Source organism: Propithecus coquereli, unplaced genomic scaffold, assembly GCF_000956105.1.
Source record: "Propithecus coquereli isolate 6110/MARCELLA unplaced genomic scaffold, Pcoq_1.0 Scaffold232, whole genome shotgun sequence".
Lineage (NCBI taxonomy): Eukaryota > Metazoa > Chordata > Mammalia > Primates > Indriidae > Propithecus > Propithecus coquereli.
Window position 1 is genome coordinate 3,044,549 of NW_012147864.1, and position 26,893 is coordinate 3,071,441.

The 26,893-nt window shown below is 59.1% G+C and overlaps 1 protein-coding gene across 1 annotated transcript; it reads right to left on the bottom strand.

The window, feature by feature from the left end:
* Positions 1-3,316: 3,316 nt before the first annotated feature.
* SHC2 (SHC (Src homology 2 domain containing) transforming protein 2) lies at positions 3,317-25,975 on the bottom strand. The gene is made up of 13 exons (XM_012645368.1): positions 25,520-25,975; positions 17,984-18,054; positions 16,583-16,643; positions 16,333-16,452; positions 13,525-13,578; positions 13,298-13,349; positions 13,092-13,218; positions 11,712-11,868; positions 11,055-11,118; positions 9,172-9,306; positions 7,605-7,915; positions 5,188-5,321; positions 3,317-3,991 (listed from the first exon to the last, which is right to left on the bottom strand). The coding sequence occupies exons 1-12, from the start codon at positions 25,973-25,975 to the stop codon at positions 5,193-5,195; spliced, it is 1,737 nt and encodes a 578-aa protein (XP_012500822.1). The 3' UTR covers positions 3,317-3,991; positions 5,188-5,192.
* Between the last annotated feature and the right edge of the window lie 918 nt (positions 25,976-26,893).

A 26,893-nucleotide genomic window follows, 5' to 3' on the forward strand; every position in this document is an offset into this window, starting at 1 on the left:
GAGTCAGGCAAGTTGAGAGCTCCAATAAACGTTTGCCAGACAGACAGCACCACAATAGGAACAGTGACTCCTAGAACAGTGCTCTTATCTGCAGCAAGCCGCACGAGGCCTGAGGTGGAGGGAGGGCCTCGGGCTGCTGAGCCCCTTTCGCCACTGCACAGTCAGGGACAGGGAGGCACAGGGATGGAAGGACGGCTCCGGCTGCAGATGGGCTGTGCCAGTTCTTCTGATGAGCGGCCCAGCCTGGGTGTTGAGGTCTGCTCCCCACCACCCCTGCCCAGCTGGGCGCAGGCCCTCGCCCCCAGGTGGGGTGGGGAGGAGGCCCCGGGTGTGCATGCAGTTTTCGTGCTGAGCAATCGGACGCTCCTTTGGAGCTGCTCAGTGGGGCTGGAACCCTGGGCCAGCAGTCCCTGCTGTGTGACTGCAGGCAAATACCCAGGTCTCTCTGTGCCTCCACCTCCTCATCGGCCCAGGCACAGAGACAGTCCCGGCATCCCAGTGTCCGCGTGAGGACTCAACAGGTTCCTGTTTGCAAAAGCGCCTGCAGCGGGCCCTGCAACCAGCGGCTTCAAAGTGAATCCCAGAGCCAGAGCCCTGACCCCCCACAGCCTAGGTCAGCCAGCCCTACCCCTGCCCCTACCCCCATCACATTCGGGCGCTGGGGAAACTGAGCCCGGAGGATCATCCCCATCCTCGGTGAGGTGGGGACAGGGAGCCCTGTCCTTCCAGCGGGTTGGCTCTTCTGCCTCCCTTTGCAGCAGCCCTGGGGGCAGCCCCCCAGGACCACCCCGTACCCTGAGCTGCAGCCTTCCTGGAATCAGAGACTGGGGAGGCTGGAGCTGGAGGGGCCGGTGGTATCGACCAGAGCCCCTCCCAGCCTGAGTCGTGGGCTTCATGCTGAGTGGCCTCATCCTCAGTCCCCCCCAGGTGGGGGCTCTGCAGGAGGGGTGCCTCCCGGGAGCCAGGCCTGGATCCTAGGCAGCCCCAGGGTAACAGGCTTGCAGGAAGTACGGGGAGGTGGTTTAAAGCAAAAATAGCTTTAAAGGGGACAATGGGCTCGGATCTCAGCTCAGCCACCTCCCGGTGGTGTGGTCTCAGGCAAATCACTTCCTCTCTGTAAGCCTCTGTTTCCTCACATATAACACGGGGAGAATCTGACCACCCTGTGTTCATGCGGGTCTTAGCCCACGTCCCAGCAGAGTGCCAGGTAAACAGGGGCTCCAAAGAGGACAGAGCACGGGGGGAGCCTGGGCCTTGGAGGACCCAGAGCTGTGAATTCGTGAATGAAGGAAGTGCATTGAGACACCTCTCTGGCCCAGAATTTCTGGAATCTGATACTTCTCCACACTGACCTGGCCCAGGGCCTCCCCTCACCCCTCCCCATTCCTGTCCTGTCCCCAGTAGCGTAATCTCATCTCACTATGAATGCACACGCATCACCTCTGTGGCCCTGCCAGCTCTCCCTGACATGGAGCTTCACCCCCGCTCTGCTCTGATCTCACCTGACCACACTGGGCTACTTCTGCTCCCTGAGTGTGCTGGGCGCCACACACCACAGGGCCTTTGCACATGCCATCTGCTCTGCCCAGAACTCTTCCCTCTTTACCTGGGGCCCATCCTCTGATTACTACAGCCCCTGTGTCATTCCCACAAAGAAACTCTCCCAGATTTCCTGGGATTGCTAAGCTCCAGCACTCGACTTTTCACAGCTGTCATACATTTAGTGGTGATTTGCCGATTAATATCACTTGACTGTTAACTCCACAACAGTAGGTCTGTCATGGTCACTGTTGCATCCCAGCTACCCACCAGAGGTCCTGGCAGATAAGAGGTGCCCAATGCAGGCATCCTAAAGGTGCTGGGGGTGTGGGGGTGGGTAGATGGGTAGATGGATGGATGGGTGGATGGCTGGATGGGTGGATGGCTGGATGGATGGATGGATGGATGGATGGATGGGTGGTTGGGTAGATGGATGAATGGATGGGTGGATGAATAAGTAGATGGATGGATGGTTGGGTGGATGGATGGATGGGTGGATGGATGGATGGGTGGATGGATGAATGGATGGATGGATGGATGGATGGATAGATGGGTGGATGGATGAGTTAATGGATGGATAGATGGGTGGATGGATGAATAAGTAGATGGATGGATGGTTGGGTGGATGGACAGATGGGTAGATGAATGGATGGTTGGGTGGATGGATGAATGAATGGATGGATGTGTGGATGAGTGGATGGATGGATGAGTGGATGGATGGATGGGTGGGTGGATGGCTAGATGGGTGGATGGGTGGATTAGTGGATGGATGGATGAATGGATGGAAGAATGGATGGGTGAATGGATGGATGGTTGGGTAGATGGATGAATGGATGGGTGGATGAGTAGATGGAGGGATGAATGGATGGATAGATGGATGGATGGATGGTGGATGGATGGGTGGATGTATGGATGAATGGATGGATGGATGGATGGGTGGGTGGCTGTCAGTCTCCATGTCTCTGAAATAAGAGACATGTCATCAAAGTCCCCTTCCAACCCTGCCTTCTGAAGGCTCTGTCCTAGGTAAGGGCAGACCAGAGTAGTTCTACTCCCTACACCCTTTCCAGACATGTCCCCAGGGGCATGGGGAGGGCCCACTGACTTCAGACAACACCCTGCCCCTAGAGACCCAGACCTGGGCACTTCTGCCCTCAGCCTGGGCAGATGTGGCTGGCGGGATGTGGCAGGCAGGACCTGGCAGGCAGGGGCACCTCTTGGGAGAGATGCTGCCGTGTTTGTGGGAGGAGTCGGGGAGGGTCCTGGGGAGAACTTGGGGTCTCTGGGAGGCAGAGGCTCAGAAGCAACACGAAGGCAGGTCTAAGGAATAGAAGTTGGGGGGCTCGCAAGTGAAGCTGGGCGTGGGAGGAAGTGGGGGCACTGAGTGATGTCCCGACAAAGGAACGGGACGCAGGGAGACTGAGGGAGCCGCGCTCAGGGGCCGGTTCCAGGCATCTTGGGGAAGAAAACAAGCGTTTGTCAGATATGGTGGGTGTCTGGGAAGAGCGGTTTGTGCACTCGGGAGATAAACGAGGGTGTCTCCAAAGTGAGGCTGGGATGTGTTTAGCAGGGGGCTGATGTGTGCTTCATCTCGGGATCGGATAGCGGCGTCTGAGGGAAGTAGGGGCTTCCGGGGATAGGGGCCGCACACCTCCCTCTCTCCCGTCCAGGCCCCCGGGGAGGCCAAATCAGGGTCCCGCAAACCCCTCCTGGGAGACTCATCCCGGCCCCAGCCCTGAGAGGGCCCCTCAGCGTGCAGGTGGGCTCACGCTCCTGTGGTCACTCCCAAGTTTAATTACAAACAGATTCAAATGTCCGGTCCAGGTCGACAGCTGGGGGGCACAGCCCAGGCGGGCAGCCACGTCCTTCCTCCTGCTCACGGCTGCCCCCGTGTCAGCGTCTTGAGCGGCCCAGCTGCCCCATCATCCTGGGTGAGCCCAAGGCTGCCCCACCTCAGAGTCTGCCCTGGCCTGGGAGCCCCAAAGCACCTTAATTCTCCCCCCAGAAAGACAACTGTGCACCCAAGTTTCTCGGGTGGGAAAAGTGAGCCCAGCTGGGACAGGAATTGGTTTCCACAGCAGGGAACTGGGAACCCTCACGCTCCAGGGCTACAGCCTCGGTCCAGCCTGGGACGAGACAGAGGCCGGGGCTCCGGCGCGGTGGCTGCTCTGCTCTGTGTTCTGCAATGGCGAGAAGAGGCTCTGTCTTTGGCATGTGCACCCTCACTCCAGGCAGAGGGTGGGTGGCCGGGGCTCCAGCGGGAGGAGGGCTCCTGGGCCCCCAAAATCCCAGCCTGCCCTGCCCAGCCCAGGGCCAGCTGGAGGAAGGAAGATTCCAGAGGCTCATGCGGAGGAAGGAGAGACAGCGGCGGTTCCAGCCTGACCAGGGCCTGAGAGAAGGGCTGAGAGCTGCAAGGCTGCGGCACAGCAGGAGCCTGGGCTGGGAACATCACCTGCGGGCAGAAAGGGGCCGCAGTCAGGGCCGAGGCAGCGGCCAGGGCCCTGGGTTCCAGTGTGGGCCACACCACTCTTCTGCCTCCTTGGAACCAGTGGGCTGTAATCTCCACGAGCTCCAAACCTCGGTTTCGGGCAGCACAGCCCCGGGGTGGAGCAGCCAGAGCTCCGGTCCAGGCCTCCCCTGCTCTTGCTGTGTGATCCAGGGCAATGCCGCAACCTCCCTGTGCTGTTTCCTCCCCTGCAAACGAAGCCAGCAGGCTAATCCCAGCGCCTGTCTCAGAACCGAAGGGCTGCGCACATGCCTGTGCCAGCGGTATCATCACTGCCGTCGGTGTTATTTCTGGGCCCCAGAGATCCTGCCATCACTCAGACCTGCCTGTCCCTCCCCAGCACTAAAATCTCTCCTCTGCCATGGCTCACACACCAGCCCTGCCTGCTCCAGGGCCACCCGCCCTCTCCAGCGATGCCCAGCCCTCCTCCAGGGTCGCCGACGCCGCCTCCTCTGGGAAGGAAGGCCCAGCACCCAGCAGCGGGGGTCCATGAAGGTCAGGGGATTTCATCGCCAGTTAATCAGAGTCACCCCGAGCGCCCAGCAGTTCCACTCTGAGGCATGTGCCCCCCCAGGCACAGTGAGAGCACGTGTCCACACAGACATCTGCACACGCACGTGCAGGGCAGCGTGATTCAAAATAGCCAGAAAGTGGAAACAACCCGAGTGTCCGTGGACGGATGAATGGACAACCACAGTGTGGTCCATCCACACACTGGGACATCACTCAGCCACGAACAGGAACGAGGCTCTGACACAGGCCACAGCGTGGAGGGACCTTGAGGACATCGTGCTCAGCGAGAGACGCCAGACACAGACGGACACACAGTGTGAGACTCCGTTTACATGAAACGTCCAGAACAGGCAGATCCACAGAGACGGGGCGTGGATTCGTGGTCGCCAGGGGCTGGGGTAGGGGTGGGGAGTGACTGCTGATGGGGACGGGCTTCCTTTCGGGGTGGTGGAGTGCTCTGGAATCAGACAGAGCTGGTGGTTGCACATTGTGAAGGTGCTAAACGCCACTGCATTGTACTTTCTGGATGAGTGGACTACGTGATATGTGAATCGCGTCTCGATTTTTAAAATGAGGAAAGAACCTGGCAAGTGGGCACATGCGAGGAGCCCGAGGGGGCCGCTACACACCTCGCTCAGGGCTCCCGCGTCACCACGCCGCGCAGGTGCAGCTCGCTCTCGGCGGCCACGATGGGCTGCCCGTTCTGCAGGTGGTAGTCAATCAGGTGGCTGATGCTCTCGAACAGCACGTCCTTCGTCCGCACCTGCACAGCCAAGACTCAGCATCACCAGCTCGTCCGAGAGGCAAATGCTCGAACCCCCCCGGCACCCGCTGACTTGGAAATGCGTGTCGACAAGCTCTCCAGGTGCTTCTGACGCATACCCAAGTCCGAGAGCCGCTGCGTCAGAGGGTTCCAGAAGCTTGGACGGACACAGGCTCAGAACTACCAGGATGGGGCCTCCAGAAAGCTAAGTCCAGGTCTTGACCCCCAGAGCCTGTGAACGTGACCTTATTTAGAATAAATGTCTTTGAAGGTGTCATCAAGTTAAGGATCTCAAGATGACAGCATCTTGGATTACCCAGGTGGTGTCCTTACAGGAAGAGAGAAATTTAAACATGGAGACACGTGGGGAGGAGGCCATGCAAAGGCAAAGGCAGAGACTGGAGCAGTGTTGTCACAAGCCAAGAAACACCAAGGACCCCAGGCCACCACCAGAGGCTGGAGAGGGGCCTGGGACAGATCCTCCCTCAGGGCCTCCAGGAGGAACCAGCCCCGCCTACACCTTGATTTTGGACTTCTGGCCTCCAGAACTGGGAGAGACTGAATCTCTGCTGTTTTAAGCCACCTCGTTTGTGGCCCTTTGGTAGCGCACCCCTGGGAAACAAACACACCCCGAAATCCTGGAGAGGTAGACCCCAAAACCAGAATCACCAAATCCAAAAGCCGGCAGCATCTTGGAATGAGAACCTCTCAGCATCCCTGAGCGCCAGAACTGGGTGCAACACGGAGAGACGCCATGTCCCACGGCTGCCAAGCATCTCGTGATGATGCCGGACCCACTGGGCACGTGCCACGGGGGAACAGGGTGAAGTGCACCTTGCTAGGCCCCGAGGTAAACCGCCTATCTCCATGGCACTGGGGACCTGGGAATCTGCACTTTAACACCGTAGTGGTGGGAGGGCTGTGGGAGCCACCGATCTAATCCCAGGGGTCCGATTAACGGAGAGGGAATCCGGCCCAGGGAAGAACGGATACCTCGCACGCCGGGCCAGAGGTTGGGCAGGGAGACCTGAAACGGGGCAGAGATGGTGGCAGCGAGGAGAACGACAGCCTCCCCGGCGGCAGCGCCTGGGCCAGGCCGGGCCTGGGTGTGCTTCACACACAGACAACGCGCAGGCACCTGAACTTCGTTCGGAGGATTCAGTTGCTCTGAGGCAGAAAAGCATTTTGTAAACTCTGAGAAAGCTCCAAGCCCCAAGCACGTGCCCACCTGGGAAATAATCCGGGGAGCGTAAGGCCCTTGGACGCTCGGAAATGTTTCATAAACCCAGGAACTCCTTGTAAATTGGAAAATGCTTTGTAAACCCTAAAACACTTCAGAAACTGGCAATTACTAAATCTCATTGGCTCAAAGCAACGGTAAGACGCACTGCTATTGCATGTACCAGGAGGGCAGAGGGGAGAAAAACCTCCCTATCAAATAATGATGCAGTTCAAAAATGCAATTGGCGAGGCCGGGTGCGGTGGCTCACGCCTGTAATCCTAGCTCTCTGGGAGGCTGAGGCAGGTGGATTGTTTGAGCTCAGGAGTTCAAAACCAGCCTGAGCAAGAGCGGGACCCCGTCTGTACTAAAAACAGAAAGAAATTAATCAGACAATTAAAAATATGTTGAAAAAATTAGCCGGGCATGGTGGCACATGCCTGTAGTCCCAGCTACTCGGCAGGCTGAGGCAGGAGGATTGCTTGAGCCCAGGAGTCTGAGGTTGCTGTGAGCTAGGCTGACATCACGGCACTCTAGCTCAGGAAACACAGGGAGACCCTGTCTAAAAAAAAAAAAAAAAAAAATGCAATTGGTGGTTTAAAAAGAAGTCCAGATTTCGGAGATGTCCATGGGGAGGTGTACGTCTCAGAATTGAAGCAATTCGGTAACTGGAAGACCTTAAAACTCCTTTAAATTGAAACATGGTTTGTAAACCCTAAAACACATCAGAAACTGAAAACACCGTGTTTATCCCTCAAATACAGCACTGTTTGCAAGATGCATTAGTGGTAACTGCGAGAGGGAAAGCGCGTCTCACGATGGATGAAATATGGTATTTTGTAAGCCCTGAAAGACCTTGAAATTGGAAAATGTTTTGTAAACCTCAAAATGCCTTACAGACTGGGAAATCCTTTGTAAACCCTAAAACTCTTCTTAAGCAGGAAAATGCTTTGTGATGTAATTCCCCCGGTCAAGGGGACAGGGTCTGTACACGCAGAAGGCTTTGTCATCTGCAAAATGCTTCATCAACCCCGAGGTCCCCCACCCACTTGTGCCCACCTTACCACGCCCTCGGGGTCCACCAGCAGCAGGTGCTTCGGCTGCCCGGCGTGCATGCCCGTGAGCACATACTGCCCAGGGTTGGTAACGCTGTCGCGCACGAGGAAGTCCCCATCAGCTCGAAGCAGCCTCTCCGCCGCCCGCCGGCTCATCCGGCCGTGGTACCAGGGCTCCTGCCGCAGCTGCTCCTCCGTGGGGGCCACAGGGGCCCGGCGGGTGGGGGGGCTGGGCCACTGGTCCTCCAAGGGAAGAGGGGCTGCCGTCGTGCCAGCTGCCACTGAGCACTCGTGCAACTTCAGGGCGTCCTCGAAGGGTCCTGCAGGCGAGGACAGGAGCGTGGGGCGGGGGCAGGACGGGAGCCTGGTGGGGAGGGAGGAGTGGGCAGGAGGAACGGGGCAGTGACTCGTGAACGGTCCGACCCACCCTGACTGTGCACCTACTGTGCGCCAGGCCTTGCACTAAGCTCGGCCTCGGGTCATGCTGTGCGCTCACCCTCGGCCTGGCACCGGCACCTTGCTTCATGGTCTTACCGGTTCATATCATTATTCAAGGTAGTCTTGGGTTTTCTAAGTACGTACAAAGGATGACAGCATTTCTTTCTTTCCAACGTTTATGCATCTATTTTTTTCTTGTCTTGTTATATTGGCCTCTGGCTCCATTATCTTGTTTTATCGCATTGGCCAAGACCTCCAGGACAGCCCTACACACCGTGGGGACGGCAGGCACTGCTTTCTCGTCCTAACCCCAGCAGTGATGCCGTCCTCGCTCTGTCGTGGGCTTTCTAAGGCTCCCAGCGGTGCCCCCGTGACAGGGGACAGGCCACTGCCCCTGTGAGCCTCGGTGCCCTCATTGTAAAATGGGGCATTTCTGGAGGCAGTTCAGACGCCCCAAGTGCCAGACCCCTGGCCCTGGCTTGGGGGCCTCCTTCAGCTCTGGGCCTCCCGGGACCCTCCCTCCTGATGCAGGCTGAGCCCAGGCAGCCAGGCCGGCCCAGCGGCTCCTCTCGCCCTCCCAGGCAGCAGCTGCTTCAGGGACTTCAACGGGGGACAGGCAGGAAGTGACTCTTCCTCCTCGGGGGCCGCTGGGCTGTCTGGCCACCTGAGGGGGACGGCCTGCCCCAGAAGTACACCCCAGCCCTCCTTTCCCATCTGAGGATCGCTGTGAGGCACCAGAGGGCCCAGCTCTCAGCCCCTTGCCTGGTACACAGTAGGCGCTCAATAGGCACTAGCTGCCGTCATTACTGCAATAAGGAGAAGTCGCACTGCCAGGTGTGGGGGAGGGAGCTTTGCAAATGTCGTGAAGGAAGACGTTTGGGGATCCCCGCCCCGGGAGGGTCCCACAGGAGGGCCTGCGCAGAGCCCCGTGGAGAGTACTGCGTAGGGACCACCCCGGTCAGACGAGGGTGCTCAGCCAGACGCCCCCCGCAGACAGGGCCTCCCACCAGAACAGGCTGGGCTCCCCCAGCCCCTGCGACGCGGGGAGAAGGTTGTGCCTCTGCCCTCAGACTGGGGATCCCACAGGGAGACCACGGGGTTGCATGGCGAGGCCCCACGGCTGGCCTGCCCCACGTACGCATGTCGAACAGGTCCTTCTTGGGGCTGTCCTCGGGCTCCGGGGCGTCCAGACCCTGGGTGTTGACATACAGGTGTCCCTCGTAGACCCGGGGGCCCCTCGCATCCGCCTGCACGTAGCCATCCCCCGGCGGGGCTGTGAGGGACAAGGAGGGGCGTGGGGTCCACGGGGGAGCCACGCTGGCCCCGCGGTGGCAGGCCCCCCTGCACACCATGTGGCGTGTCTCACACCAGGCATGAGTCGCCCCACAGCGCCCCAGCCGGGGACACGGCGGACAGCGCGTGGGTTGGGGGCTGCGGGCACCAGACCCCGACACCCAGGCAGGAAGGTGGCCGCGGGGCCAGAGCTTCCTACTGCTTATGTGAAATCTCCACGTTTAAAAAATAATAACAATAGCTCTGCTCTCCCTGTAATTATGTGATCAACATGATGCGTGGTTGGGTCATTTCTTCTATCTCTGTTCTATTTTAGGTTTGCCTTCTTTTCTCTTTTTTTAATGTTATTTTTGAATATGTAAAACAGTGACACGGCTCAAAAGCCACAGCTGCATTACGAGGCACCAGTGGAGGAATCGTGCCCAGGTCCACCCGACGCCACATCCCGATTCTGCTGGGTCCTGACCAGATGGCCTCTGTCCTGGCAAAGGGTGTGACCCCACACGGATGCTAATACTGCACCAGCCCTGGCGGCTGATGGGGGCCGGTGGTTCAGCCCGGCCTTCCCAGCCTGCGGGAGGGGCGCAGATTCTCTCAGCCTCCTGTGGTCAGGAACCTGCTGCAGGAGTCGGAGTGGGCGAGAAGACACTGCATGGGGCAGATGGGAGCAGGGGTTCCCGGACATTGGAGCTGGGGCACTGATGTGTCGGTAGGAGTTCTTGGCCAGAGAATCGGGAAAGGCATGACGGGAAGTGAGAACAGGACACACTGGTGAGCCCTGGGGTTGCGGGAGCAGCCACCATCCCGGAGCAGAAGCAGCAGGACCAGACTGCAGCTTGGTGCCTGGGGGGCACTCGATGGCCGGGCTTTCTTTAACCACAGGCATCGAGAGCCAGTGGCGGCTCTGAGGCTTGGCAGTGAAATGCCCAGATTGTTTGGGCACGTCTAAAAAAAGCTCAACACAGATGTTAGCAAGGCTGTTAGGAAACAGGCAGCCGCAGGCGGAGCTGGTGGGAGCAGCAGCCAGCACGGCCACCTCAGAGAGCGGATTAGCAGCCCCCAGTCACGTGGCCAAGGTCAGTGCTGCAACCCAGCAGTTCCGAGGCTTGAGGGGGCTTCAGGGGCTCTGCCGCTGCGTTGGGTAGCAGTGGCCCTATGTGGCAGGAAGCTGGAAGGGTCCTAAGCGCCCGTTAAGAGGGGACTACAGAGGTAACCAGACTGCAGGGGTGGGGACAGCACCTGGCTGTGCAAGAGGCACCGACACAGTGGGAACCCCAGAGGGATCAAGGGAACAATGCCCACAGCGTGGTGCCTCCCGGCTGTGCAACAGGACATGAGAGCCAGCTGCCAAGCCTGGCACGGTAGCAGCACCTGCAGTCCCAGCTACTCGGAGGCTGAGGCAGGAGAATTGCTTGAGCCCAGGAGTTTGAGACCAGCCTGAGAAAGAGCGAGACCCCGTCTCTACTAAAAACAGAAAAATTGCCCAGGCGTGGTGACACACCTGTACTCCCAGCTACTCGGGAGGCTAAGGCAGGAGGATCGCTTGAGCCCAGGAGTTGGAGGCTGCTGTGAGCTAGGCTGACGCCACTGCACTGCAGCCTGAGCCACAGAACAAGACCCTGCAGAGTGCGCAGAGCACACACAGGCTCGTTGGTGAACGTGAAGGAAAGCAGAGGGGAAAGTGCGAGGGGAGGTGGTGGGGAGGAGACGCAGGGGCCCCAAGCCCACCTGTACCCACGGGCCCCAGGTCCCACGGCAGGCTGCAGGCATCTCTCTGAGCAGGAGACGCGCCCTGGAAAAAGAGCAGCGTGAGGTCCCCTTGGTACATGCAAACCCCTCCTCCTGGTCCAGCACCCCCAATCTCCCACCCCAGTCCTCCTGGAGACCTGCAACGGAGGCGGGGGCTCCCTGGCTCTCAAGCTGCCTGAGGTTTTGCCCCCCTTGGGCAGCCTCCTCTGCCTCCTTGTCCCTCCAGAAGGCAGTCGGCACCCTCCTGCCGTCTTGCACACCCTGTTCCCTCTGCCTGGATGCCCTTCCCTGCACTGCCCCCCCCCCGGGGCACCCTGCAGAGCCAGCTCCCTGTCGGACATTCTCGTTACTTCCACGGTAGTCCCTTTCCTGGCCACGATCAAAGCACTGCTGTAAGTGCTTACTGGATGTCTGAGGGTGGGAATCGTGTCTGAAATGCTACCGCTGTCAACCGTGTCCAGTATGGGCCCAGCAGGCAGATGGAGCCCATCTGTGAGTCTCTGTGAGTGACGGACCAGGGGTGGGAGCGGGGACCCTCCTATAGCTCAGGGAGAGCCGCAGCAGCAGGCAAGCCGGGGGTGAGGCCCCAGGGACCAGCCACTGGACGCGTCCCCCCACGAGGGTGGCAAAGCTGACCTGGCCGAGGGCCCCGAGGGCACAGGGCTGCGTCAGCGCCAGCCTGGAGTCCACCAGCCCGCCCAGCGGCGGCTCCTTGCCAGGGATGCTGTTGTAGTAATTGTGTTCCGAGGCCTCGTCCTCATCCCCCCAAGCCGACTCCTCCTGCCCAGTCAGCCTGGGGACAGACAGCAGTGCCGGTAGCACAGGGAGGCCCAGCACCGGGGCTGGGGCGGGACAAGAAGAGCCCAGAGCTCTCCGGGGGGCACTGGGGCCTGTGCATGAGCTTCCGAGAGGAGAAGACTTGAGTTCGAATCTCCACCCCACCCCCCACCTATCAACCGAGTGTTCTCGCCAGGAAATGCTGCTTAAACCAGCAACGGGGTCCTCTATTTCCTCATCTGTAAAATGGGATAGTGCACACTTTTCAGAGCTTTTGCACAAATTAACAGCAGGTCCTCAGTTAAGCTACTCTGCACTCCTTTCTGCCCACTTCCACCCCGCCGGGCGGCCAAGGGCGTGAAACCCAGTTTACAGCCAGAACCAGGCTGTCCTGGGGTTGGGGTGGGAGCAACACTGTCGCCCTCTCTGGACCTGCAATGGCCCTTGTAGAAATTTCTCCTGTGGGTGCTCCCTCAGGCAAGCGTGGTTCCTGAGAGCAACGCAGGGAGGAGCAGCGTCCCAGCTGCAGCAGGTGGGCGCGCCGTGCACCTGTGTAAAGGGCCTGGCACCGCCTCCCCTGGGTGGGCAGCAGGGACGAGGCTCACACTGTCCACACGCGAGTTCTTACCGTTTGAACTTCTGCTCGTGGGCACAGCTTGGATTTCTGACACTTAACAGATACTTAAATAGCTCTTTCTCTGGAGCAGGGGGGTCAAATCCAGCCACGAGCTAAGAATGGCTTTTACGCTTTTAAACTATAAATAAACATCCAAAGAATAGTATTTTGCAACCTGTGAAAGTTACATGAAGTTCAAATTTCCGTGTTTATAAATAAAGTTTTATCAGCACCCAGCCACATCAGTTATTTACCCATTTTCTGTGGCCAGAGGGAGACGTCCGCAACACGGCTTGGGAGGGGCAGGGTTAGGGTTAGGGCCCCCTGTCCTGGGAGGTGGGGGTTGCTTTCATCCCAGTTTTACAGATGAAGAAACGGATCCTCTGGTGGAGTGATGTTCTCGGGGGCCCACAGGGAGCAGGGACTTGAGACTGACACCCGGGCCTGGAGCAGATGGAGCCAGGCTCTGCCTTGGGCAGGGCTGGTGGGGGTGGGGGCCAGGGTCTGTCTCTTGGAGATGGAGGGGCCAGTCTGGTTACCTGTCCGGGGGCACAACCGCGTGGGGGCGCTGTGCAGCTTAGGGTTAGGGTTAGGCAGGGGCCCAGGTGCCCAGGCCTGGTTACCTGTCCGGGGGCACGACGGCCGTGGGGGGGCTGTGCAGGTACTGCTTGAAGCGCAGCTCGAAGGCTTGGCCAACGGTGCTGATGACGCTCTGCGCGAGGCCCTCACAGCACTCCAGGATGTGGCAGGCTGGAGGGGGGGTCAGGCGGCATCGCGTGGCTTGCTCCCCCCAGCCACAGGGCCCCCCCGGCCTGCCCAGGGGCCTCACCTCTCTGGTTGACGGGGTCCTTGGCGACGTAGGCCACGTAATCCGTCATGTCCTGGGGGGAGAGGGGGCGGGGGCCCCGCTGGACCCGCCTGGGCCGCCTGTCCGGACTCCCAGCCACCCCCACCAGCAATGCAGGGGGACGGGGCCTCGGGCATGGGCAGAGGGTACCGCAGGCGGGGTCTGGGGGATAGAGGCTGCGAATCTACCCGCCCCGCCCCTGGCCTTACCGTGTCACCGCCGGACGCGAAGGAGATGGACGGCATGTGGTGGCTGGCGATGACCTGTGTGGTGGGACACACGCGGTCAAGGCCACAGCTGCCCAGGGCCACAGGGAGGGGACGAGGGGTGTGGGATGTGGGGAGGGACATGTCCCCTGACTGGCGCCATGGCAGCAGGCCCGGTGTCAGCCCAGACGACCAGGAAGGAGTCTGGCTGGATGTGGGGCCCCAGCGGGACAGGACAGGGCCCTGAGAAGTGTGCGGGCTCCACCTGAGGTCACATGGCCATATGAGAGAGAAGCCACCCCACCGTGGACACCCTCGACATGCACCCACCCCGACGCTCACACGGACACATGAGCAGGCACCCTCCATCATACAGCCCCCAAGCAGCCACAGAGGGGCCCACCCACACTCCTGCCTCCCTCGCCCACCTGTCAGTGGCCCCTGTGGGCTCATCTGCATGCACATTTGCATACTTTGCTTGGTCCCACCTCCTTTACTGCCCCTCGCTGATGTCCCTACAGGACCCGGCAGCACATCAGGTGCCCCCACTGCCAGCCGAGCCCCCGTCCCTTCCGGGGAACATCCACTCCTCAGCCCCCAGGGAGCCTCCCTCCTTTCCCGACCCTTGCCCAGGGAGGAGGGTCCTCTCGGAGCCTCAGTGTCAGTCGGGGTGACTAGTCTACACTTCGCAAGCACGATGCAGAGATGGAAACTGCGTAGACACGGCCCATAGCCACTCGCTGCCGGCTCCATCAGCCTCCTCTCTGGAGCCCCGACTTCCCCTCGCCACCTGTGTGCCCCCACACCAGCCTCGGGGTGCTGCCTAGCACACCCCAGGATTCCATGCTCACCCCCAACCCCCTCAACTCCTCACGGTGGCCCCGCCACCCTCTCCGCCGGCACGGCCATGGCTCTCCCACCAGACCTGGCCCAGGTCTGTCCTACTCTTTGCGCGGCACCAGCACCGCGGCCTCGGCAGGCCCTCTGGGACACCCCGTCCAGGTCCAGGCACCCTACCAACGCTCTCAGCAACCTCGCTCCCAGCAGAGCTCCCAGCCGCCACGTGGGTGCGAGGTCCATGCCCCCAGCCTCCCATATTCCCGTTCACTCACCAGGCGGACAGTCGGGTGCTGGGGGCTGGGCATCTCTTTGTCACCCACTGCCAGCCCCGCACCGGCTCAAGCTGTTCCCCAAGACCTCTAACACCCAGTGCTCCAAATCCCACCTGCCAGGGTGCTCCTGGGTTAACTTGCCTATTGCCCCCAATTTTCCACCCCGGGAGCCATGCCCGTGACGTGTGGCTTCCAGCCCCTCCCACAAAAGGGGCAGCGCACACTCTCAGTAGCATGAGACAGGAGCAGGGGCCTGGCGCGGCTGGGCCACCAGGGCCTCTCAGAGGAAGGGGGTTCAGAGAGGCAAGGAGTCTGGGGGGGAGTTCAAAGAAGGGTGGGGGTTAGGGAGGGGAGGAGGGAAGAGGCAGGGGAGGCAGCTGGCACCAGCCCACCCACTTACACCCTCTGCCGGTGCCATGAAGGAAGATGCTGGAGCTGCTGCTGCCTGGGGCAGGGGCAGTGCCACCTGCCAAGTCCCGCCCTAATCTGCTGACGCCAACCTGCGCACAGACGCGCAAGCTGAATGAATACTGCCGTCGTGCTGCTGCAGGTTTGGGGTTGTTTTGTTACGCAGTGTGTGCCTCGCCAGCCAATACAACCCCGGCCCAGGCCTCCGTTCCATCCCAGACCAGAAAGCCAACTACCGACGGATTGAAATGAGAAGTTTCAGTGCCCCACACGCACCTGGGACACAGACAGGTCCAGAGCATGTGGATGGCCCTCCCACAGCCTGTTCTCCCTCCGAGCCTGCCCTGGGCTTACGCCACTCCGCCAGCAGCTTCCGCCAGGCACCCGGCAGCACCCAGCACGCTCCTTTGCCCTCAGAGAACACACTGGCAGAGCTGTCAGTTTTGTCTCTTAAATGTATCGAGAATCTGGCAACCTTTCCACACACCCTGGGGCCACCATGGGCTCCTGGACACAGCCACCACCCCCAAAACCATTCTCCACTGACCCCTGTCGATCAATGTCAAGCACGGATCAGACCACATCACTTCACAGCCTGAAACTTGCCAGGACGACTGTGCCCACCAGGTAGACCCTAAACTCCTCACCGCGGTCTGTGCTAACTCCTCCCACAGAGACATGCCTCCTCTGCCTGAGATTCCCTCTCCTCTCCTCCTCACCACCTCCCAGAAGCCCTCCTTGATGTCCCACCTAGAACATGGTGTCCTACCTGTGCTCAGGACAACCCTCGCCTGGCCTCACGGCGCTGCTTGGTGTAATTACTCCCTCATCTCTGTAATTACGGTTTTGTGTTTGCTTCCACCTGAAGACTGGAAGCCAGTGTCTCTCCCCCAGGTGCTGTGGACATCCGTGACCGGGCCATTCTCTGAGTGGGGCTGTGCTGGGCACGGCAGGGTGCTGAGCAGCGTCCCTGGCCTCCACCCACCCCGCCAGGAGCTCCCTGGCTGTGACCACTGTGGGGGTGGCATGGCCCTCGGCAGGAGCCCCTGGGCCGAGCTCTACGAGGGTGGCGGTGGTGCCCTCCGCTCCCAGCTCTCAGTGGGGCCTCAGCACACATTTCTGGATAAACACATCCACACAGGCACCCAGGTGCTGCACGCGGCCCTGCGCCCACCACCACCCTCCTGGCTTCACCTCGGGGTGAGTCCAAATACTCCCGACCATCCCACAAGGGGCCGGGGTCCTGTGGGGCTGGGGGAGCTGAGGGAGGAGCCGCGGCGGCAGCACCCACCTGGCGCGTGGCAGGCACGGAGAGGTTGAGGCCGTCGATGGAGATGTTGATGGAGATGCTCATGCCCGCGAAGCGCAGGTTGCTCTTGCCCAGGATGGAGGCCAGGGCCTTGTTGGGGGCCTGGGGTGGGTGAGCACAGAGAGGGCCAGCCATGCAGCCCCGCAGGGGGCTCCCAGGATAGCCACGGCGCCCCCCACTGCCTCTGACTGCACCTACCGGCCCCACTCGGGGACCACATCCCCTCACTCACCTTCTTCTTCCAGGAGCCCCGGACACCGGGCACGGCCTCATGGAGTCGGTTGATGGCTTCCCTGGGATTGGAAGTGGGGAGTGGTCAGGCAGGGAGCTTGGGGAGAGCAGGGGGCTCAGAGAGAGGCCGGCAGCCTGAGACAAGAGGGGGTTGGGGTATGGGAACTAGGAGAGGAAGGGGGTTCAGAGAGGCAAGGAGTCTGGGGGGGAGTTCAAAGAAGGGTGGGGGTTAGGGAGGGGAGGAGGGAAGAGGCAGGGGAGGGAGCTGGCACCAGCCCACCCACTTACACCCTACAGACAGCCCCATTCTGCACCATGCAGAGGGCCCCACCCCCTGTACCCTCTTTCTTTCCCAGTGACCAGGGCGTCCCTGGGCCTCAGCCAGCACCAGAGATGCAGGGTCAGATCCGGGAACTGGACACGGGGAGCAGGAGGCCCTGAACCTGACCCCATCCTGGGTCAGCCCAGCTGCGGCTCAGGAGGGATGAGCTCTGTCCTGAGCAGTGGCGGGAACTGACCCCAAACAGTGTAGGAGACAGTCCGAGAAACCACGAGCAGCCTGATTCCTAACAATCCCCACAAAGTGGAAACGGCCCAAGTGTCCATGGACGGATGATGGACGCACACAATGTGGTCCATCTACACGTGGAATGTCACTCAGCCACGAAAAGGAACGAGGCTCTGACACAGGCCACAGCGTGGAGGGACCTTGAGGACATCGTGCTCAGCGAGAGATGCCAGACACAGACGGACACACAGTGTGAGACTCCGTTTACATGAAACGTCCAGAACAGGCAGAGCCACAGAGACGGGAAGTGGACTCGTGGTCACCAGGGGCTGGGGGGGAGGTGACTGCTGATGGGGACAGAATATCGTTTTTGGGGTGATTAAATCTTCTGGAATTAGATAGGGTTGGTGGTTGCACAATTCTGTGAAAATACTAAAAAGTATCGAATTGTACGCTTGGAATGGGTGAATCATATCTCACATATTCACATACAAACTAGTTTTTTAAGCCTATGGTGAATGGAATAAGCCAGTTTTTACATGAAAAAAGATGTTGGTCTCCTTCCTGCTTAAGCCCTGGCCATATCCAGGACTCTGTGTGACTGTTCCAGGCAGCTGGGAGCACCGGGAGGCCCCTGTGCCTTCTGCCATCCCCCGCCCCCAGGTCCAGAGGGAAGCAGCCAGCACCTGCCGGCCCGGGCCTGAAGCCAGCACAACTCCGCAGAAGACGGAGGTCTGGGGTGTGCAGGCCACTGCGATGCATGCAGTGGGGCCAGAGCGGGGCCGAGGGCAGCACCCGCCCAGCCACCTCCCAACTCGGCAAGTGGGCCACGTGTCCCCGTGCCCACTCTTGCCACCCCTTACGACGCTGCACATCAGCCCTGCGAAGCCTCACCTGGTCACCTGGGTGCGAGTGTTAAAATCGAGGGAGCGCATGGAGCGGAGGACCTCGATGCAGCCCATGTACTAAGGGAAAAGAGAGAACAAGGTGTCAGAGGCAGGTCCGAAGCACCGCCCAGAAGAACCCTTCTTGGATGAGCCTTCACCTCCTCGCCCACCCTGGGGTCAAGTCTTTCCTCTAAGCCTTGACAACTCCCGCCAGTTGCCCCAGGGCCTTTGCACCTGCCCGACCCTCGGGTTTCTTTTGTTATTCTGTTTCTCCAGAGCCTGGTTCCCTCCTCCCAGGCTCTACTGTGTCTGTTCCTTTAACCATCTGGCTTCTTTGAGGGTCTCATTCTGTTCCACAGGAACCTAAGGCAAGGCACACGGGGCAGTGGCAATTTTGCTCACTCCCATGTCCCCCGCACCCAGCCCAGGCTGGCAAACAGTAAGGACAGAGGCTATCTGGCCCACAAAGACAAGCCGTTCACCATCTGACCCTTCACCAGGAATTTGCTGACTCCTGGTCCAGATGACCATGTCCGTGGAAAGTCACTCACAGTCTCAGAGAGACAGTGCTGGGGGACAAGAGGGCAGAGAAGCACCCAGCAAAGTTCCAGGACCTGCTTCAGTGCTGCGGGGCAGGAGGGGCAAGGGCCACAATGTCCTTCCAACTCTGGCGTCCTGCTGGGGCAGGGGCAGGGGATGGGGAGTGACCGCTGATAGGGATAGGTTTCCTACTGAGGTCATGAGAAAGTTCTGGAACTAGATAAAGGTGGTGGTTGCACAATACTGTGAATGTACTAAATGCCACTGAATTTTTCTAATGAGAATTGTACCTCAGCCTTTTAAAAAACGATAAACACGCAAATGCTTTGACTATGCAACTCTGTTTTTAGGACTTTATCCCACAGATACACCAGCTTGTGGGCTACAGGTGTGTGCACAAGTGACCGTGTGGGTTGGTCCAGGCTCCACCCTCCCAGCCCAGGCGACCTCCACCTCCCCACCACTTTCCCTGATTTCAGCCACTGGCGCCCACCTCCGTGAGTTCTGCCGTATCTGCATAGATATCATTTATTAATACTTCATATTTTTCTTTTAAGTAAACTCCACTTATAAAAATAACTGAGTTTATTTTTAAAGGAAATTGCAAGAAGCAGCTCAAATGTCCATCAGTGGATGATGGACACACACAACATGGTCCATCCACACAGTGGAACATCACTCAGCCACGAAAAGGGACGAGGCTCTGACACAGGCCACAGCGTGGAGGGACCTTGAGGACATCGTGCTCAGTGAGAGACGCCAGACACAGAAGGACACAGTGTGACTCCATTTATAAGAAACGTCCAGAACAGGCAGATCCAGAGACGGGACGTGGATTCGTGGTCACCAGGGGCTGGGGAGGGGGTTGGAAGTGACGGCTTAATGGGATGGGGCTTCTTCCACAATGATGAAAATGTGCTGGAATTACATAGCAGTGAGGGTTGCACAACTCTGCGAATATACTAAAAACACTGAATTGTTCGGTTTAAACAGATAAATTTTATGGCATGTGAATTATATCTCAATTTCTAAAACTTTGCATGAGAAAAAGGGGAAACTACTTATTGTCACTATAAACCCCTGGTTTGATGCCTACCACTGTTTTCCCAGTAACCGTTACAATAAATTATTAAAATGAAAAGTGTCCATTCACGCAAAAATCGTAAGTTTCTTCTAAAGCAAATCAGTGAAAGCTGGTTGAGAACCAGGATATTTGCACAGTCTCAAATCTCCCTGTCCTGACAACATCCAAGAACAGACAAAACCAAACCGTGGGGCAGGGCTGGGGTGGTGGCAACCTCCGTGGGCAGCGCGCCTGGGCGTGGTTCGCGGGCGGCAGAGCAAGGCAGCCAGGCAGGAGCCGGGCACTTGCGACCTCGTGCGCGTCACTGTCAGTGTGTCATCCCTCCGCCTGCCGAGTCCCCACAGATACCTCCTCACTACAAAGGAAACAAGTGGGACCTTCACGAGGGAGAATGTCACCTTGGCAAGCTTGTTTCCTGGGGCTGCCGTACCAAATGCCACAAACTCAGGGGCTTAAACCAACAGGGGTCCATCCTCTCCAGTCCCCGAGCCCAGAAGTCTGAGATCTGCTCCCAACCAGAGCTCCAGGGGAGCCTCCTTCCTCCCCGGCTCCTGTAGCTCCAGGCGTCCCTTGGCCGTGTCACTCCAGTCTCTGCCTCCATCTTCACACAGCCATGTCCTCTGTGTTTGTGTCCAAATTTCCCTCTTCTTTTTTTAGACGGAGTCTCTCTGTGTTGCCCGGGCTAGAGCGCCGTGGCATCAGCCTAGCTCACAGCAGCCTCCAACTCCTGGGCTCAAGCAATCCTCCTGCCTCAGCCTCCCGAGTAGCTGGGACTACAGGCATGCGCCACCATGCCCGGCTAATTTTTTCTATATATTTGTACTTGTCCAGCTAATTTCTATTTTTAGTAGAGACAGGGTCTTGCTCTTGCTCAGGCTGGTTGCCAACTCCTGACTTCGAGTGATCCTCCCGCCTCAGCCTCCTAGAGTGCTAGGATTACAGGTGTGAGCCACCGCGCCGGGCCCAAATTTCCTTCTTCTTGTAAGGACACCAGCCACTGGATCAGGGCCCGCCCCACTCCAGCACGACCTCATTTTAACTAATTCCACCTGCAAAGGCACTTTTCCCAAATAAGGTCAAATTCTGAAGTTTGAGGTGAACATGAATTTGGGGGGACACTGTTCACCCCAGGACCCCAGGTGATCAAAGTTTCCAGCACCGGACACCCTGGGCCCCCTGACATGCTGACCCGGAAGGACGGCACCCTCCGTGCTACCCCCACACACACACTCTTCACCAACGCCAGCCTCGCACCGCCCACAGAAAGACAGAGGGACTGTCACAGCCAAGTGCAACGTGGGACGGGGAATCAAAGCTGCGCCGAAGGGACATTATTGGAAAAATCGGTTACATTTGGATACGGGCTGAAAATTCGGTAGCAGTATTGTAACAATGCTAAATTTCCTGATTTTGCTCATTTTACTGCGGTTATGTACGGGAGAATCCTTGTTCTTAGAACATATATTCTGACACGTTTGAGGGTGAAAGGGGCTCATGGCTGCACCTTTTTTTCAATTGTTCATCAATAATAATAACTAATAATAACAATTTACACAGAGAGAACGACACAGTCAACGTGGCGAGACGTTGGCGGTGGTGAATCCAGGCAACCAATACGTGGGAATTCCATGTACTAGTGGGTTTTGGGGTAACTTTTCATCTTGATAGAATTTCAAACCTACAAAAACTAAACAGAGGGAGTCTCACATTGATGCCACACTGTCCCCAAGGACTTCACGTACGGGAAAAGCCCTTTGTGAATATCATGCCTTGAGCTTAACTCCATTTTACCCATAACATGAGATATTAGGGCATTTTTTGTTTACTTTTTTATTGTGGTAAAATACACATAACATAAAATTTACATTTTAACTATTTTTAAGTGCACAGCTCAGTGGCATTAGCACATTCACATTGCTGTGCCGCCATCACCACCCTCCCTCTCCAGAACTTTCTCATCTTCCCAAACCGACACTCTGTCCCCATGAGACATTCACTCCCCAGCCCCTCCCCAGCCCCTGGCACCCACCATCCTACTTCCTGTCTCTGTGGATCTGACGACTCCAGGGACCTCCCGTGACTGGAATCACACAGGATTTGTCCTGTGTCTGGCGTCTCTCACTGAGCACGATGTCCCCAAGGTCCATCCACGCTGTAGCCTGTGTCTGAGCCTCGTCCCTTTTCCTGGCTGAGTGATATTCCAGTGTGTGGACGGACCGCGTTGGGTTGATCCAGTCATCCGTCCACGGACACCTGGGCTGCTTCCACCTTTTGGCTGCTCTGAACATGTGGGTGCAACTACCTCTTCGAGTCCCTGCTTTCAATTCTTTGGAGTACATACACAGAAGTGAAATCGCTGGGTCCTATGGTAATTCTATGTTTAACTTCTTGGCATAGTTTTAATACACACTGAATTTAATGGAACTATTATGTAAATTGACAGGAGACTTTATTTTGTGTCATCCACTATTTCAGCAGTCACTTCATACGCGGCAACTCAGGTCACGATGTCCGAGTTGCTGGAGTAACGCCCTGCACGTGCTCCATTTGTGGCCGTCACCCATGAATCAAGGACTCCGTGAAGATACAAGCTCTGTCTGCGCTTCTAGGAGAGCAAAGCCTGCACACGCACGCACTGAAACAAGTTATCACGAATGGCTGTCATTGTGTTTCTGCTTTCATCACAGCTGGGACATCACACTGATTTGAGGAGAATCAATGTGTAGGTAGGCGCTATAGATAGATTTGGATTTTATTTCAGGTGTGGAGGGTTACAAAATGCTTGTTGTAAATAAGCAGTGGTTAATCCAGCAGGACTGCAAACAACTGGCGTTAGCTGGAGGTTCTCAACCCTGAGCGTGCCTCAAATCACCTGGTGGGCACGGATTTCCGGGCTACTCCCAGAGTCTCCGAGCCAGCAGGTGCGGGGTGGAGCCCCAGAACCTGCATCTGCAACCGGCTCCCAGATGTCGCTGGTGCTGCTGGCCTGGGGACCACACCCTGCTTATCACTGGTTTCAGCCAGTTTGGTGCCCCCTGCCAGGAGTGGAGTTCGCCATTTCCAGCCAATGAGGTGTGAATGGGGGAGAGGACACTTGCCTCGTGTGGCCCTTTAAATCTAACTTAAAATTAAGTAAAATTAAGAATTTACCTCCTCGGTTGCATAAGCCCCATCTCAAGTCCTAGTAGCCACTAGTGAGCAACGGCCGCCCGGCCGGACAGTCAGGCACCGGAAGTCCCCCAGGCAGTGCTGCTCTGGGGAAGGTCAGTGGCAGTTCGGGCCAGTGGGACCTGAGGGAAGCTGGCTGGGCTTCCCGGGAAAGGCGTCCTCACCCATCACAGAGGCACAGAGAGAGAGGGCTCTGTTCTGCAGGACCACAGCCGCCGTCTTTGGCCAGGACAGGGGCGGATTCAAGGCAGAGCAGAGGCGCCAAGGCCGGCATCTGAGTCTCCTGTGCTGCCCCAGCAAATGACCACAAACCAGGCTGCTCAAAACAGCAGAAACGCGTCCTCTCACCAGTCTGGTGGCCAGAAGTTCGAGATCAAGGTGTGGGCAGGGCGACGCTCTGTCCGGAGGCTCCAGGGGTGGGTCCTTCCTGCCCCTCCCAGGTGCTGGTGGTGGCTGGCGGCCCTCCGCACCCCTTGGCGCGTGGCTGCACCGATCTCTGCCTGCGTGTCGTCACTCAGCCTTCTTACGAGGACACTCGTCACTGACTCAGGGCCCACCCTACTCCAGGATGACCTCATCTCAACCAGTGACATCCGCAGAGACCCTATTTCTAAGTAAGGTCTCATCCTGAGGCTCTGGGTGGCATGAATGAGGGGACACCGTTCACCCCAGGACAGACGGCAATGACCTGAATCTGGTAAGTCACTGAGCCACTGACCTGGGGGTTTTTCTCCCAAGAGACAGTCAACGTCCCTTCAGCTCTGAGCTGCTCTGAGCCAGGTGCGTGGTGACCCACAGCAGAAGGCACCACGAGGGCCATGACCTTTGCACTTGCGGCTCCCCTGCCTGGAACTCTCCCTCCAGTCGTTTCCTGTCTGTGGCTTCTGCAGCTTTGGGGCTCAGTTCAAACGTCACCTCCTGAGATGCCTCCCCTGACCACTCCAGTCTCCTGCTGTGACATCACACGATTTCACCTTAGCAGGGCTCCCACAGTCCCTGCTCTTTCCCTGTTTGTTCTCTTATTTACCGCCTGCCTCTCCCACTGGAATCTAATCCCTTGAGAGCAGGGACCAGATCTTTCCTCCTTTCTACTCGTGGTCCCTACCCGACAGGCATGGGCCTACATTGATGGAAAACATCACAATTGTCATAACCCGACATCCTGAATGCTAACAGCACTAGCGTCTGCATTCTCGACCTTCCAAATCCCACGTCCATGGCCGATGGCCAGGCGAGACGTGCCCTGGGGGGATGTGGTGTGAAGGAAGCCCCTGGCACCCTCCGTGAAACATTCGTCCACCAACGCATCCAGTCAAGCCTGGAGAACAAACTGACGGGACACAGGAGGACAGGACAAAAGAGCAAGCCAACGGCACCACCAGAAAACAGACAGACCCAGAATGTGGCACACCTGGACCTCAAAGTCTACACAGACCCGGGGAATCGAGGCAGGCTCTGACTCAGCAGGTCCGGGTGTGGCCTGAGGCCCTGCATGTCCAAAATTATCACAGATGGTTCCATGCTCCGGCCGTGTCTGCAGCCAGCTTCTTTCTGGTGGCCCGTAGCAGTCTGGAGTGTTCCTTGGCATGTGGCTGCAGCACCCCAGTCTCTGCCTCTGCCCTCTCACGGCCACCTCCTCTGTGTGTCTGTGTCCAAATGTCCCTCTTCTTACAAAGACAGTGACCATCAGATTAGGACCCTCCCCAGTCCAGCAAGGCCTCACCTTAACTTGATTACGTCTGCAATGACGCTATTTCCAAATAAGGTCACCTTCATGGATTTTGCACATGGATTTTGGAGGGACACTACTCAACCCCGTGTACTGGGAGGGGGACAAGTGGTGTTGGGGGACTGTTCTAGAAAACGCAAAGACATAACAACCAAACGCAAACACGTAAACTTCCAGGACCCTGGTCCCAGAGCGCCAGCTGGAGAGATGTGAATTCTGCCTGATGCTGAACCGGCATTTTGAGATCGCGGATCGTTTTCCTAGTGCAACAATGAACTGCAGTTGTAGGAAAACAGCTCTCTCGGAAGGCCAGAGGGAGTACTGAACGGTGAGCCTCGTACACCTGTAGTTTTTTTCAAATGGTTTACCAAAAACCGTACATAGGGATACGTACACTGAGCACAGGTGAATATTCACCGACCTAGGTGGAGGTACACGGGCGATCCACTCGCCCAGTTTTTCTGTGTTTGAAAAGGTTCATAATAAAAACCCGGGATAAATAAACAAAGGCCAGTTTCTTTAGCCATATTCAAAGCCCCTGTAGTCCCACGCCCGGAATCCCGCGGTCTGTCTGGGCGCGGCCCCTTTCCTAACACCCCTTCCCGCGCCCACGTCTCAGGCCAAGGTCCTGGCAGGTCCCCATTCTGTCGTCTGCGATGGAGCTTTTCCCGGGGACTCCGGGCGGCAGACGCCCCTTCCCCGTCCTCACTCCGGGACTCCCCCGCCCTACCGGGATGGGGGGAGGGGTGCTCGACCTGCGCATGCGTGTCGCTGTCCCACCTGCCGCCCTCTCTCCGCCCCTCCCCACGTGACGCCGTGGGAACCCAGACCCCAGTGCCTCCGGGGTGGGGGCGGCCGCCGAGCGCAGAGTGGAGATGGGGGGTCTGGGGTGGTGGGGACCGGAGGGAAGCTGGGGAGGGGACTCCAGGCTCTCGGAACCCCAGAGAAAAAGTGGGGGAGAGGAGCCCCAGTCCCCGAGAGTGGGGAGGACAGGACGCGCGGGTCCCGGCCGGTGCACTCACCCGCACGATGTAGGAGACCCCGGGCCCCAGGACCCGAGCGTCGGGGTGCAGCCAGCCGTGTGCCGGCTTGTGGATGAAGCTGCCCTTGCGGATCCACTCGGCGGCCGCGGCGTCTGGGGGCGCGGCCGCCCCCCGCGCGCCCCGTGGCCCCCGCGCCCCCGCGGCCCGACAACGGCTGAGCGCCGGCAGGGGACAGGGCGCGGCGCAGCGCGGCTCGCAGGCGCCCAGGACGGCGGCCGCCAGCGCCGGGACGCCCGCCGGGCCTGCGGGCTCCAGCTGGGGGTCGGCGACCCCCGCAGCTTCAGCCGCCCGCGCCGCCGCCGGGCCGCGGCTCAGGAAGCTGCCCGGGGCCGCGAACTTCCACTGTGGCATGCGCGGCAGCAGCGCACAGAAGGTGGTGGGCGCCTCGGGCTCGGGGGGCGCGGGGGGCGCGCGCCCGCCGGGACCCTGCGTCATGGCCGCGGCCGCCCGACCGAGCCCGACCGGGCGCTGCGCCTGGCGCGGAGGAGGCCCTCCCGCTCCCTCCCGCTCCTCCCCGCCCCCGGTCCGGTGATGTCATCCGCCCGGCCCAGCGCGCAGCCGCGGGGGGCTGCGCCCCTGGGACCCCGGCCCTCCTTGTCTCGGCGTCTGGCCCGGGAGGCTGGGGAAACTGAGGCCCTCGGAGGGCATCGGGCGCGGGCCTGGAACTGGCAGCCAAGGAGGGAGCGAGGTTTCGAACCCGGGACCCCGTCAGCGACCCTCCCCACTTCGCGCCCCTCTACCCCTACCCGCCGCCCAAGTTCCTAGAAGGGCAGGGCTGGGCGAGGCTTGGAAATCGCCTGTTCCTTCCCGTGATTGATGGGGAACCCGAGGCCCGGGAGGGGTGGAGGCGCGGCCGGGAAAGGGGAGAACCCCAAACCCTAAGCTCAGCCCCTTTCTCTCCACTGGTCCCGCCGGAAGGTTCCTCGAGATCATGCCCTACTCTATGGCCTGGGGAGGGGAAGGGGCGTGCCGAGGGCGCACTGCGGAGGCTCAGAGGCAGGAGTACCGGGTCTGTTGCTTGTCCCGGGCCCCAGCTCCTCAGACTGTAGCCCGGGGGAGGGGGCCGGAGGGTCACGGACCCCCCTCTTTCATTTCTGGGGAGCCCTGTCCGGCATTAGCTCAGCGGAGCTCTTGGGCCCGGTGGTCCGCTGTCTTCAGTCTCATCGTCTCTGAGACTGGCCTCCCCGCCCGGGCCTCAAGGGTTGGGTCCTTCTGCGCCGGGAAACGGGATGTCACGGTCCCCCCTCCCCGGCCCTGCCCGGCCCTGGTGGGGCCGACTGCCGGGAAACAAAGGGAGGGGCCGGGAGGCCTGGCAGGTGGGGAGGGAGGGGCGAGGCTGCTGGAGCCTGATCG